The sequence below is a fragment of the Mytilus galloprovincialis genome, chromosome 5, assembly GCF_965363235.1.
Source record: "Mytilus galloprovincialis chromosome 5, xbMytGall1.hap1.1, whole genome shotgun sequence".
NCBI lineage: Eukaryota > Metazoa > Mollusca > Bivalvia > Mytilida > Mytilidae > Mytilus > Mytilus galloprovincialis.
The window spans coordinates 22,712,074-22,727,452 of NC_134842.1; the positions used below are offsets into that span (position 1 = coordinate 22,712,074).

The 15,379-nt window shown below is 30.9% G+C and overlaps 1 protein-coding gene across 2 annotated transcripts; it reads right to left on the reverse strand.

Moving 5' to 3' along the window:
- Nucleotides 1-940: 940 nt before the first annotated feature.
- On the reverse strand, nucleotides 941-14,958 carry LOC143075421 (uncharacterized). 2 transcript variants are annotated; one of them, XM_076250815.1, is made up of 5 exons: nucleotides 14,467-14,958; nucleotides 11,504-11,771; nucleotides 6,569-6,792; nucleotides 4,403-4,575; nucleotides 941-2,470 (listed from the first exon to the last, which is right to left on the reverse strand). In XM_076250815.1, the coding sequence occupies exons 1-5, from the start codon at nucleotides 14,805-14,807 to the stop codon at nucleotides 1,410-1,412; spliced, it is 2,067 nt and encodes a 688-aa protein (XP_076106930.1). In that variant the 5' UTR covers nucleotides 14,808-14,958; the 3' UTR covers nucleotides 941-1,409. The 2 variants fall into 2 exon arrangements, with proteins under 2 accessions (XP_076106930.1, XP_076106929.1); XM_076250814.1 differs by having other exon boundaries at nucleotides 11,495-11,771.
- Between the last annotated feature and the right edge of the window lie 421 nt (nucleotides 14,959-15,379).

Consider the following 15,379-nt stretch of genomic DNA (forward strand, 5'->3'; position numbering starts at 1 on the left):
CACGTCAACTCTAATAGGAAACAAAGGAACAACAGCAACACAAAAGTGCAACAAAAACAAACGCTAACAAACGAAGACACGAACTATTTGATACAAAAACTGCCTTGGTACAAGACATTCAAGAAAAAATTGTGAGCCTAAAAAAGACAAATATATTCACACAATTTTTGTTTAACAACAAAAAAGACTAAAACAAGTAAAACTGCGAGCTACTGCTCACTGATGATACTCCCGCCGCAAGTGGATAATATTAATAGTGTAAAAATATGCAAGTGTTCGGTAAACAGGAAATTGTCGAGTGATGAATCTGAAAACGCATCACACGGTATAGCTGACTTATATAAATCCTGAAACCAAATTTCAGAAATCCTTGTATTGTAGTTCCTGAGAAAAATGTGACGAAAATTTTCAACTTGGCTATCATGTGTAAAATCATACAAGTGTTCGGTAAACAGGAAGTTGTCGAGTGATCAATCTGAAAACGCATCACAAGGTATAGCTGACTTAGATAAACCCTGAAACCAAATTTCAGAAATCCTTGTGTTGTAGTTCCTGAGAAAAATGCGACGAAAAATATTCATGGGACGGACGGACTGACTGACGGACTGACGGAAGGACAGACAGAGGTAAAACAGTATACCCCCCTTTTTTAAAGCGGGGGTATAAAAACTATATTCTATAATTTTAATATTTTATTTGTTTCTCTGTTTTGATTATCATAATGCAGAAATACAAACATAATAACAATTATCACAACATCATAATAAATAATTTTACACATATACATTTCTTTTTTTCCTATTTCTTATTTTTTTCCACATTGAGATAGTCTGGATTAAACATTAATATTTTGCACAACATTTAATTCTCATCTTTTTGTTGTTTGAAAGGAAATATTTTCCAAGAATATGATTAAAACTTGCAGAAAAAAAATGTACCTGTAAACTGAATGAAGACAGAAATATGTTATTGTATATAATGAATGACCAGATATTGCTAAAGAAAACATTTAATAATTTGCGTAAAATGACTAGAGAAAAAAGGTTTTCACCTTAGTAACATAGCACATCCTGATCGTTATTTTCGATTTTCTTTCAAACTTGAAAATCTTAAATTAAAATTATAAAGGAACCTGAATAATAAATTATACACGTATGTAATTGCGAAATATGATTACCTATATCATAAAATTGGATTTTCAATCAAACTAGCACTAAATTCGGGCACCTGCAGGTATGCAACAGAAACTGAACATGTAGCACTGTTAATTTATTTGCATGTTTGATTTTGTTTCTGAATAATTTTTAAAGTAGTTAAATGATTTTTAATTTGACCAGAAAACGATATAAACCAAACGAAAGTGTTTGATAACAATACTGTAATATAATAGACAATTCAAAATGTAAAGCTTAATGAACATCGGCCATTGATCGTTCATGTGAATCCATTCTTTTTCTGTCCAGTACATTAAGCATTCGTTCCATGTGTCTTAGTTCATTATTAGGATTTGAAGAACTAGACATTCCTTGATAGGGCATACGATGTCCTAGAGGACTGCGTGGTCGAATAGGCGATGGTCGACTAATACCACTTCCTTCTGCCTCATTTCTCAGTTGACTTCCGGAACCGGAAATGGGTGATGTACTAGGTATAAATGTTTTTGATGACTGTAATGAATACGGTGAGTATCTTGGACTAGTGCGTGAAGGAAAGATAGGTCCCACTGTTGTGTTTGATACTTGATTTGGAGATAAAGCACCTCCTCCATTTAGTTCAGAATTAAGACTAGAATAACTTTGTGATAACATGTGATTTTGTAATGTCAGCTGATTAAGTGTAGACAGAGCATGCGCATGCGAATGACTTGGTGACAAATGACCCATTTCTGAATGTCTAGAGGTAGGAATAAACGGCAGCTGTAAACCTGGTGGTAAAGAAGGGTTTCCTGGTAACAACATCGGACTAAGCGAGTACGGCATTCCGGATGATGAAGACGAATATGGATAGAAGAACGGAAACATTGAATGAGAAGCTGATGGTTGCACTATTGTCACATTTGGGGGACTAGAAAAATCTTTAGACAGAAAATTATGACTTGATCCATGATGCCGTGATACAACGGGACTGTCTGGTGATCTACTCTTTGTTGGAGAATCTATTTTTGAGTCTGTTTCTGAATTGTCACTTATTATGGATTTACTTGTTCTTTCCACACTCATTGATGGCGATACTGTTCTTGAAACCGATGGATTTTCTCGTCCATGATCAACTAATTCGTGTGGTCTATATAGAGCCTTTGTAACGGGTGTTTTGTTTTTACACATTTCTCCTTGACCAGCGTCAGACTCCCCTTCACTTTCTGAAGTTCTCAATTCAATGTGTTCAGTTTGTACTTGTGCTTGGTCTTTAAGTTCCAATTCTTGGTGAGTTTCAGTTTCAGGGGCTTTTGTCATTTCCTTTACCATTGTATCTATATAAAAGAAAAGAATGTGTCAAAAGATTTGCAAGTATCTTTTTATATTTGCACAAATAAATGTACAGTTATAAACAGACGTCAGTAAGTTCATACATAAACATTTTTGTCAAAAACTTGATTAATCTCAAAATATGTTGGCTGTTTGGATTCTATTTAATGTATAAACATCAAATTAAAGCATTTAATCATTCTAGTCGCCTCTAATCACATTTGTTAAGATATTCTCAAAGACACTTCATTACAAATGTAAACTTCTCTGATATTCAAATGCCTTTATCTATAGTATCTATATACATTAAACTTTTAAATGCCTATTTCGAAGCCGGGTGTTAACTAATGTCAAAAGCTTGCAAGTGATATGATAGAGAAAGTCAATTTATAAATTAGATTACATAAGCTTCGATCGTTCATCGTTAAAACTAGCACCTTCATTGTTAGTAGGTTCCGGAAAAACAGGGGTTTACCGTGTTTGGTTTATGATAAAGGAACACGACTGCAAGATTTATAAAATGAACAGCAAAGTTTGTATAGAACTTGTATACATTGAATCCTAATTATCACCGATTAAAGGATTGTCAGAGTTTTGATTCGAACCACTTTACTCAATACCACAGTGTTCTAAAGTTAAGCCTTTTATCAGGGATAATACGTTAACGTTCGATAACTTTGTAAAGAAAAACTCTGACCACTATGCCTATTTGTTGTAAGTCGTCTTCAAAAAGTCAAACAAAGATAAGAAACTGAACTGTATCTTTTAAATAATGGGTTAAATGATACCAATGTTCTTAGGTGAAAAGCGCGCCATAAAGTTAAAGAGAGACAAAAAATCATGTTATAAATGTTGATAAGTGCAACAAACGATAGTTCCATCTTTTTTCAAACATGTAAATGCCTAATCTACATATCAATCAAATAAACAAACTGAAAGATACAGCATCTTTGGCGAGCCAGCCTGGCATCAGTTGAGCGTTTTTAAGTATTATGTATTAGGAGGCTTGTAAGAGCTCACGTCAGACGCTGAAGACCAGACAAGAACGTACAAGATATTTGTAGACATCTTGGTACTATGTAAATCCAAAGTGTGTGTAACCATGTTGAGGAAGACGATAAGAATCGGACGATAGTATCGTCTTGTCAGTAAGTGTGGAGACTATGACAGTCATAACTAGATATTGTCAAAAAATGTATTCATCTAGTATAATTATATCGCCACACAAGTCGTAGGATTGATAATATATTATAAAGATAACAACTTGACGAGGCAATTTTCACGGCAAATTAATGATAAAACGGTAAAATATTGATAGGAATGCGACAAAGAAAGGGGTGGATATATTATAAAGTAGGGTGTTAAACTAGCATGATTTACTATTGTGTGAAGTGTTGAATCATTTAATAGGCTTTTAAAAGGTTGACATTTATCATTTTAATGCTTTCATCTACCACCTTTTGTGGCATACACATCAAAATTAAAATTAATTTCTTTTATAAATAAATAATTTAAAGCAAAACACCTTACAGTTTAATTGAAATGAAGTTTTAAATGGGTGCTTGGTTACAAATAAATTATTCCTCTTCAATTTAAAAGTTATTCTTCATCAATTTAATATTTAATAGAAAACGAATGTTTAATTGGTCTAGTACTTCGTTATTTGTTTGAGTTAAATGTAGAAAATCAGAACTAATTCAACGTTTCTTGGGATTTCTGCTGTCAATATGACAAGCCTAGTTGAGAAAAAAGTTGTTCACTTCATCTTTTAGATAGTGTCAACATTTTCACTCAAGTACTTTCGTCTACGGTTCAAGTGTTTATTTAAAGAATATTACTAGCTTGTTTTATATAAGAAGGCGCCGAATGATAATTTATATCCCCGCCTTATTGTTTACACAATTAAAAGAGAGAGTAAATCCAGTGTAAACGCATACCTTGTGGTAAAGTTTGCAAACAAGTTGATGTCTCTTTCTCCTCCATTTTTTCCTCGACGTCATCATCGACGCAGATGTCAGCGTCTTCGTTGTCATCTTCCTCACTATGAGTGTCGTCTGCGGTGTGAGAAGTGTCCACGTGATGTTGGCTTGTAGAGTGAAGAAGCATTCGCCTGAAAAGTAATTAAACTCGTTATAAGTTTTGAATAATTAAAAAACGTTTAAAGAATTTATAAACAACTTTAATATGATAAACGAATCTATACTTAAAATAACACAAGCTACATCTTTATGGTACAGACTCGTGGCGCGACTACAAAATTGAAAGTCTTAGCAACGTCGGAATGCCTCAAGAGCCTACAATAAACACATATAGAGTCTGTCACCCCGAATGGCGCTACATACATATAAATATAGACACATCCTTCCACAATAAAGAGATAGACTTTTGTTAATCCTTTATCAAACAAACACAAAGTTTTCACTTTATTTTAGATGAATATCTAATGGTAGGTGACGGTACTATGTGCTAAGTATGTTAGAGGTATTTGTTTGGACCATATTAATGATCCTCCAGAAGAGTTTACTTTCATTCATGAAATACTTAAGCAAAGTGTTATCTTCAATCCATATACATTAACGCCAGCTTTAATCTAACTTCTACTACGACCATTACTCAAAATGTCTAATACACAACACGATTTATGATATTTTATCCTGACTTTTTTTACGTGAGTAATCGAGTGCACACTGAGAGCACATTATTGAAAATTTCAAAAATATTTTTTTGATTTTGTTTAAATGGTTATATTGTGTTTAATAAGAGAAACAAAACTTCTGAATAGGAACTATCAAGTTTAAATGCGTATTTTTTCGCTGTTAAATGATTTTTTTTTTAATGTATGACTTATAGGTCCAAAGGGCCGGGTGTTGATATGTGTAATAACAACCGATTATTGGTATATTGTTTAATATCATAAAACACATGTCACAATAATAAAATATGCTTTCATATATTTCGTCTATCCGACATTACATAAATTTGGCTTCAAATAAGAAATTGGACCAAACGATAGTTAAGTCTGGTTATAAATGATTATAAAGAACCCCACAATTATGTGACCAAATAAGTCTACAAATAACGTCTAAATTTGACAAAACTACAACTTGGTAAAAAATAGTTATTATCAAATGAACGACAGAAGCTTTAATATTAAAAATGTGAATAAAAACAAATCAAAAACTAAATCCCTATATGATTTACAATTTCATTCATTTAGGATTTCACACGTTAAACCTGAATAGATATTATTAGTCATAGTCATCTCAAATATTGAAAAAAAATCACCAAACACAAAATACAGTTTTGTTTTCAAGTGATGTATTTGACAAGCAAATTAAATAATTTGAGAGGATATTAATTAGTTACATTAACTTATCAAGAAATTTGAGTGCCAATTTCTCTTCATAAAAATCCATTTTTGCAAACAAATAATGAAGATTTTATGGCATAGTGTTGCTGTACTTGTGTAAACTGGTTTCGATGTCATAACTATCAAATTGGTATGGAATAAAAGTGAAAAACAATTAATTATTAATAATAGATCATTATTACACGAAGCTTTATCAATTTTATGAAACAGGAAAGAACAGATACATTAATTTAATTTTTTAATAAAGAAAGTGAATTTTAGTTTAAAAAGGTATTCGATAAAACCAACTGATTTATTGAAAAGTATTTCATGTTTATATTTTAGGGGAAAGAAGAGAGCTTAAGGAATTTGAGAGGGGAATTAAAGCAATAAACTTAAAAGTAAGAAAGAAACGTGTATCGTGAGCACCGTGCCAAAAGAAAAAAGAATAATGACCTTAAAGCTACATTGAAAAAAGAATTAAAAGTATTCCATTAATGTTGGATTTTGAAAGAATGAAAAGTCAAAAGCAATAAACTCCAAACAGTCCAATATATACCAATGAGAACTAAACAAGCTTGTCGTTGCAAGAAATATTAGTAATTCTAAAAATACTCTAATGAGAACTAAAAAGAAAACATCCAAACAAAAATTAACTTTCTCTCTCTCTGTATAGACTGCTTTCTGGTCCTTCTGTCATGAATAAATATGACTATCTCTCTCTCTCACAAACATATTTACAAAGACCACTTACTTTTTCTCCCTTTTCCCGCCACCAGTATCTCTGAATCCTTTGGCAAATGGGTTATGATTTATCTTCAGTTGAGTAATCTTTTCATTTTGGTAGGCTGTAACAGCTATGAATTCCGTTTCTTTGAAGACATACGTTCGGAAAGCTGAGTATGGTAACTTCAGAATGTCGTTGGCTCTGACCAAGTGAAATCGAGGCTGGTACTTGTGCATGGAGTTCAAGATTGTCTGTATAACGAAAAAGTTGAAAATTAAAATTGTTGTAAGGGAAATATGTATTTCAGAAAGATTATATGTAAACTTTGTAGAGTGCTGTTGCTATAATACATACCTGCAATAACAACCCAGCCATATTAAGTTTTTTTAATAATATAAATTCATAACTCTGACATATTGACAAAAAGACAAACACAGTCAAAAAAACAAAATGACAAGACCCCAAAACAATTTCAAAAGCATGAATAATGTAATTCACGTAGGCCTGGTTAAAGTGTGCTTTTCGACATGCCTTGTATATTTAGTTGCCGTGTTTGAGGAGGTCCCAACTTCGTAAGAGCTTGATTTAAGATGCAAGTATGCCATCTATGAATTTATTACAAAATGTATCGGAGAAAAACATAACCCTTGATGCTTGTACCATTATTTTAAGTACTGTCTATCAAGTATATTACATTATTATAAATCATATCTCAAGTAATTACAAATAGAATTTTGTTACTTCAATAATAATGACTTCCCCTAACACGTTTGGTGTCAATTTTCTGTGTTTCTGATAGACTGTTACATTTGTCTGGGTCCTTTTTAACATGTGTATTTCGTATATGCCTTTTAAAAATATTATATATGATATTTAAGTACTTTCATCATTTGTTTTAATAATCTGAAACCCAAAGTATCTATATATTTCAAAGTATTTATTTAAAAAAAAATAACAGTCCTCAAATCTTATTTATTGATTATTTATGATTTTCCTGATTCTTAATCATGTTTTCGTTTAATAATTCATTAACTTTATTATGGTTTCATGTTAAGAATTTTAAAATCATTTGCATGACTTGCTAAATATCAATGAAAACGTTAAATAATCTTAACTGACAGTACCCTCAGAGAAAAAAAAATTGTTCATCTAAACAATAGCTAGAAAATCCATGACAAAATACAGCTAGAGATTGGATCAAGATAGAGAAAATTAGCGACAATTTCTATCAAAGCTGGCGCCATATTTGTGACGCAACACAATATCCATCCTTTCGGGTGCTAGCTTTCTATTTCTCTTGCTACACAGTGTGAAAAAGGTTTTGTTCAATAATTGCATAACAAATTATTTACACTATAATGTTTAATTTATCGGTTTAAAATCGCGTGAATTTCGTCTTTTATTGTGAAATTTGATTGGAGATTATTACAAACTTTTTATCTTAATTATTCATAGTGAAAATGTCAAATTTCTTTGAATGATTGCTAATTTTGAAATTAAATCCTTTAATTCTGATATATAAAGTGATGAAAATTGCAACTATAAATGTTTTAAAGATCAGATATGAATAAAAGGAGTTGTGCGGTATAAGTCAATGCGATAGCAACTTTGCCACTTAGTCAATACAATCTGGGTGTGAGGTTTTCTCTACACTGGTCTGTAAATGTATTTAATTATTTAACAAAAAATATTAGTAAAATGCAAATTATCTATCAATAAACATCAATAAACTAACTTTATGATCAGTTTAAGGTGGTACCCAACACTTTCACTAAGATTAATTTGGCTCGTTTAATTTTGACAAAATTTTAACAAAGTGTTTACTTTGACCATTTGAAAAAAATGTAAAAATTTCAAAAAATTTGAACCAACCATTTTATCAGAAAAATTACACTGTTTATATAGCAGTTTGACAGACACTAATTTTGATCATTGAGAAGCTTAATATTCCCTTAACAACACAACGTAATTAAAACGTTTAGGTGATTTATATCCCTGTAGAGTTAGGTACCACCTTAAGCTGCAATATTAGCTGATAAATTTTTATAACTTTTTTCTAAACGATCTATGAGGTTTACTATTAGAAGTTTCAAAATCCAGTAAAAACAATTTTTGAATTTTCATCAATATTGTAAAGGATGTAAAAATTGACATCTTTTTCTTCATTCCAAAATACCCCTTTTAATTTCCTCATAATTTTACTATATAGATAAAAACAACTACAGACTTGATTAGTTTCTTCGTCAGAAGTTATTAGACAACCACACAGTGTTGGTCATCCGACAAATCGGCGACAAATTTGGACATGTACTATATTATTACGCTTGTAAAAACAAGTATATATAATTTATTAGCCTCTATATCATTTACAACATTAAATATAATGGCTTAGTAATAACTTGTATTTGATTATGCAATGTAAATAAAGGGAAAAGTGTGTTCCTTGTCAGATTTTGACCAAATTTTAGATAGATGACTGTTGCTAATTCATGGATAGATTACATTATTTCATTTGTTAGTGTCCAATATTGATAATAAAATTCAATTCTTGTCTATCAATTGTTCACGATATTAAATTGTAACATGTAACATTGGTAATTCATTACTGATAATTGTTGTTAATGAGAACATTAAACATGATCAGCCTTATTTCAAAGAGAGGTTGGAAAAACTTCTTTTGTTTCAAAAACCTCAAAGTCGGCAAAGTTAAATGCGTTCTCTTGTGTTTTCAGGCATGGTCCTTAAGGATTTGAAGAAACTGATCAAAATTTACACAACTGAAAGATTTCAGAATATTTTGAATTTAGAATTGATAGGGACAATTTAAAGAGAAGGAGATTAATTTGTTACTTCTAAATAATTTATCAGTCCGGTTCGAGTGTTTATTTTGACATATTTAAGACCATTTTAAAGTTTCCTCAATAAAAATAATCCACAAGAATTCAAACAAAATAATATCAAATCATCAAATGTCCACAAAGAAAGATATATGGATTATTATAATATCTATTATCCTTTAAAAAGGTGAGTTAGTGTAGTGACCAATGAACGCAAAAGACAAGTCAAATGTTTAAACAGAAATGTGATCCTGTTTGAACTGAGGGTTAATAGAGATATTTGGACGTTTTTCCGAACGCACCCTACAATTAAGGATCGTATTAAGGTGTATAATTTCAGTCCCTCTTTATATCACACCATGTTCCTTCACTGTTTAATTATAAAAAGGCCTGTAATTTTCTATTCAGAATTTTTGATGACCGTATCAATAGTCATAACTTTATCAAGAGATTTTCTGACAATTATCAGCACTAAAATATGTACTCGTATGACCAGAAATTAAAATTTTCTATTTCCTATTCATAAGATATGAAAAATATTGTACGAGCCTACAGGTCAATAGCTTAAAACATGTCATCGGCTTTTACACATGAGTTTTGTTGTTGATACCGGAGGGGTAGCTATCTATAGAATCGACTTCCAATTTTAGGAATATCAGAAAATATACGTACAACACGTTTTCAATAAATAATAAATTCAATAATGAAATAATTTAGAAGTCATAGTTATTTAATGCATTTTCGATGCTTTCCCCTTAATGACCCTCATAGATTTTTTCAGCAAACAACGTCAGACTAATCATAGACTTGTGAAAAAGCGATGGTTTGCAATATAAATCATAAAGTTACTATTGATTAGTAATGGTTTTGTCTTTATCATGAAACAACCTACGAAATACGTTACGAGGCTATACCGAGGTCCAACTTCATCTTCCGAATGAAATTTTACTTAAGTAATGAGTGTGGCAAGACCATAAATGTCACAAGTACAGATTTTATTTCATCTGAAATAGTTTTATTTTTGGTCGATCTAGTGAACAATAACACCAGTGCTATAGATCGTTCTCTTATAATTTGGTGCTTATGTTTAAACCTATTCGGTGTTTTAAAATCAAAGCATTCTAACGTAAACATAGTTGTAAAATGTATTTGTACAAATTAGGTTACGCGTAAAGAGAATAGATTGTGCCGAGATAGCGCTTTACAAGTTTTTACAATAATATTCAATCGATCTATTATTATTAGGTGTTATGAATAATTTTTGTTCAAAGAAATGTTCTGAAATACTATGATTTTATCATTTTAGGTCCAAATATTGTAAAGCAGGGTGTAAAAATGTTTTAACAGAAGTGTAAAAGTTCTTTATTTTTAATTTGATCGGAATCGAGATAGAAACGAAAATTGAAATAAAACAAAGAGGAACATGTGTGTTTATCTAGCAGATCTTATGTTTTTACACCAATTTTTCCGGAGGATGTATCATCCGTAACAATTTTATTACATAAAAATCAAAAGTACTTGTTCGTAATTAAAAAGATAAAATGAGCCGCCAAATCAAATTTGACACATTTATCTGGAGGTGAAAATGATCACAGGTATAGTACCAACGAGGATGAGAAAACTGTAAAAGTTGATGACCATATGCTCTTTTCACACAAAAATTCGATAAATTAGGTTACGGTTTCTAATGAAGAAGTCTGATGTCACAGCAGGCAAAGTGTGAATAGACTTGCTGTATCAGTTGGAATTCTTCCTAATATTGTGTCTTATAACAAACAGCGTAAAATCGTATTTGATCAAATGAAAACAGTCTCATTAACACCCAATTTTGATCACAGTTGAAATGACAAGTAACGTGTTCACCTTTTCGCACCTTATTTCGTTTAAAAACATCTGTCCAATTGATTGATAAATATAAATATATACTAATACAAGTTTTCCATAGGACACCAATTAACTACATCACAGGACAAATATGTTCATTCAAAAATATTTTGATATGCAGAAACTCTGTATTATGACTACCTATCTTAAAAGGCTTTTCTTGTGTCCTGTGATGTTTTACGTTAATGACGTCATCAAGAGCACCTGATTTTGATTTGGGGGTAATACTTGCCGTACTTACAAAACCACTTTTGTCGGAAATGTTGTTTGACAATTTTAGTTTGTGGAAGTTAACGACTTTCTGCATCCATTGTTCTCCAGTGGCGGGAGAGTCCGGGTGGATGTACATCCGCTTGGGCATTTCCGGATCTGCTTTTCCTGCGACCATCCACCGACTATTGTGGAATTTATATCGACAATCATCAACGGCAACCAAGTCCATCAACAATATGTATTTTGCACGTTTGTCTAAACCAGAAACTCTAACTTTGCAAGGAGGAAACATTCTCCTAAAATCAAAAGATTATCATTGAAATATTCGGTTTAAATTTTTTTTATGATGTAATAATTTCTGACTTACTTAGTTTGAAAATAGTAGTAATTTTAGGTATAAATAGAATTTAATCTTATATTCCTTATTATCTAAATATCAATGATACCCAGGTTCGAAAAACTGTTTTTTTCTTCTGTTTACAATAGATAATTCCCACATTAACACAAAATATGCAAGTAATTTTAACAATAGATTGCGTTAGAAAAACATATCTTTCATTCAGGCTAAACAAAATGTTCCGTAAGATAAATATCTGTTTACAAATAAATGTAAATGCACGCATAAGAAAATATCTGAAGGTTTAAACTGAACTTGTGGACCTTTCAGACTTTTTCTTCCAGTAGCAAAAACTCCTGTGTCGGGTAAATTGTATTTTGTCAACGATATCTTTGAACAATGTCAACCTTTGACCTGAACACAAGATACAATATGCATGAATTTTATTGAGGCGATAAACATTTGTAAACAGTTGACTTGCAGGGTGTTTGTTTTTGGTAAAGTTATTGTTTGTGTTGATGGAATACATTGGTCGACCATCTTTTTGCTATAGGATGTCATCTTCAATGGACGGAAATACCGGTGCATTACTTTGCTTTTATCTAGATTAATGTGTTTCTCTTTAAATTAATTAAAGCACACAATTTTTGTACTTTTTTCTAAGTGTTTGTAAAAATGGAGAAATGGGATAATTTTATTTAGATTTCTAATCAAGTAAAGATGATTTAGGATACAGTGTATTGACAAAACACTAAATTCAAAATTTTGGTGAAAAAAATGTACACGTTTTTTTTTTTGTACATGTTATCAATTTAATGCTTTTAATTATCTTGCAGTTATTCAACCTGGGTATACATTTTTCGTTTCATTTCAAATGCAATGTGTGAAAGATCTTGCAGTAAAATTGAAACCAGAGGAGAATTTCTCTTGTTTACATTGAAATATTTAACGAATAAATGTGTTGCAACAATTCATGTTTTGATGCACACCACAGACCACATGTACTAATAATAAATATTTGTACCGGTGTCATAAATTGTACAGTGATACTCAAGTATCAACACCGACACGATTACTGTTATAATCAGTCAATAACACTACACTATTTATTTTTCCCACTGCCAGGTTCATTACATGTTTACATATATATCTGCATAACATGCATTTCCAATCAGAATTAATTTATTTAATGCACCTTTTCCGGAGTTATCAGATTAAGAAATTATCACTCGTATTAAATTCATTAGCGTCAACTAGAAAATTTATCTAAATAAATTTTGTCTATTTGCGCTAGTACTTAAAATATTAATTTCATATCATACTACGCGGGATAATTTACTCGAAGGCTGTAACTAAGATTTGTTTGCCTGTCGAATGGATTTAATTTAATTCTAATAAACCTAATATACCCCCTTAATAAGTGATGTAAGTTTCACCAATGATGCTGTGAAATGCTGATTACAGGGACACAAAATGTAGATAGACCCAGTATGACACTAAGCCTATATGGACTAAGGTACTGATAGTGGATATAGTTTCTAGTTAATTGAATTAAAATTTACTAGATCTGGGGATTTTTTATTATATCATCTGGTACAAATACGGCTAATATCGAATGACAAGGGTAATTAGTAAAGGGCTGGGGAAATCTGACGGAAAACGGACAATTCTGGAGGCAACGCTAGTTAAACATGTGGTTAAAATTACATTAAATGAATATCTGTACCATGGTGTATTTTTCATAATAAATATGAGAATATATTAATTGCATTTTTTCTAAATTATAAAGAATTGTTCAATATCAACAAAGAGTATGACAAAGTATGTGTTAGCAATGCATTTCATGTTTTCTTTGTCAAATATCTTTAACTCTTCTAAAAAAAATACATCTATATATAATTTATTTTCCATTTTCTTGTTTATATAAAAAGAAAATATTTTTCATACTATTTTCTTATAACAAGTCAATGAAATAAATATTGTTTTATATATAGTAATTAGAGGGACGTACAAAATATATTTAATTGTTGTAAAATATTTTAATATTTGAGCAGACACAATTTATTTAATGCGTTTTATTCTATTATGTTATCATTTTCTGCGAATAATTTTTTTCATTTTCTTTTCAAAATATTTTGTATTTTTTCACAGGCAAAAAAATATAACATATACGAAAACGTAGCTGTGAACTAATCGTTACAGAATAAAGTAAATATTTACTTATGTTTTGTTATTCCGGAAGTTAATTCATTTATAATCAGAAACTAGATTGAAGCTTTACATGCATGCGCAATTATAAATATTAGAGTAAACAATTTTCCAAATAATAACAATAATTTCGTACAATTTTGAAAAATGGAGAAAGATACTTATTTATAGGTTTAGTTACTTCCATGCGTTTTCAGTAGAACATGTAAACTGATAAATAGACCACAAACCACAGTCTCAAGTTCTTAAGGCTAAAATATGAAAGTAAATATTTACAATATTTTCTTATAGAAACTTCTTCGACTCTTAATAATAAACTTAGCATTTAATAAGACAAATGTACTATATAAGTCGTACATTGTAATGTGTTAAATATCTATAAATTAAAATAATAACTGATTTTGATCAAAAACAAAAAATCAAGTAAATATTGTTTATATATTTACCTTCCAGACTTTGTAATGACCATTTCGGTTCCAAGTTTATGAAACTGTTCCCAGAGATCCTTTCCTTCCAATTCGACTTTTGGGTCATCTTGGACTTCCGATTCTGGAGGTTCTAGACTCCTAATTGGTCGCTGATACAGAGGGTGTAGTAAGTCTCCGGGGGACAGAGCAGACCTGGCCATACTCTGTTGTAACTTTGGAAACAAAGATGCTGGCAGTCCAGAATGCTGTACGGATGGTAGATAATGTTGTTGCAGTAGAGATCCATAATCGGTAGGTCTGTGGAATATAAACGGATTATAAGCCATAGTCATTTCTGGATTGGAACCTTGATAAATCATTGAATTTGTATGTCAACAGAATGTTTTAAAGCAACGTTTCGGATAAATTTCACTAATTTGTCATTTCACAATTAAAAACATTAACTTTTATGATTTAAAATGTCCATGAAAAATCTAAGTCCATTATAGAGAAAATCGCCAGATTGTGTGTTATCAAACTAGCCGAGGCATATTATTTGTTAGTCATTAAAGTGATATGTTTGCTAAATTATGATTGGTAAATGGAGATATAATTAACCAATGAAATCCTTGGATTTGAGTGGTTCATCTGTTACAAGGGTGGCCCGTCAGCTTGTCGCCAGCATAGTAAAATGTTTCAACAATGATGTGTTAATACGTCAAGCGAGCTGTGATTTACAGGCCTTAAGCTCCGCCTATTTGATCTCCCGTTACAGTGAAATGCTCACGGATAAATATTATTTTATTACAAGTATGTTTTTGTGTGGTAAAATATACACACACATTTTACGTTTAGGATAGTACGGAAGGACTTGCATCTGTTGAAATTATTTGAAATAGAATTTGAACTATTTCTTTTAATAAAATGAAAGTTTTATATGAAATTTTTATAC

Coding starts and splice junctions, on each gene's coding strand:
- LOC143075421 (XM_076250814.1), bottom strand. CDS start 14,807: ATGATTTATCAAGGTTCCAATCCAGAAATGACTATGGCTTATAATCCG. Junction 4,576..6,568: donor GGCGGGAAAAGGGAGAAAAA/GTAAGTGGTCTT, acceptor ATTACTTTTCAG/GCGAATGCTTCTTCACTCTA. Junction 2,471..4,402: donor TTTGCAAACTTTACCACAAG/GTATGCGTTTAC, acceptor TCTTTTATATAG/ATACAATGGTAAAGGAAATG.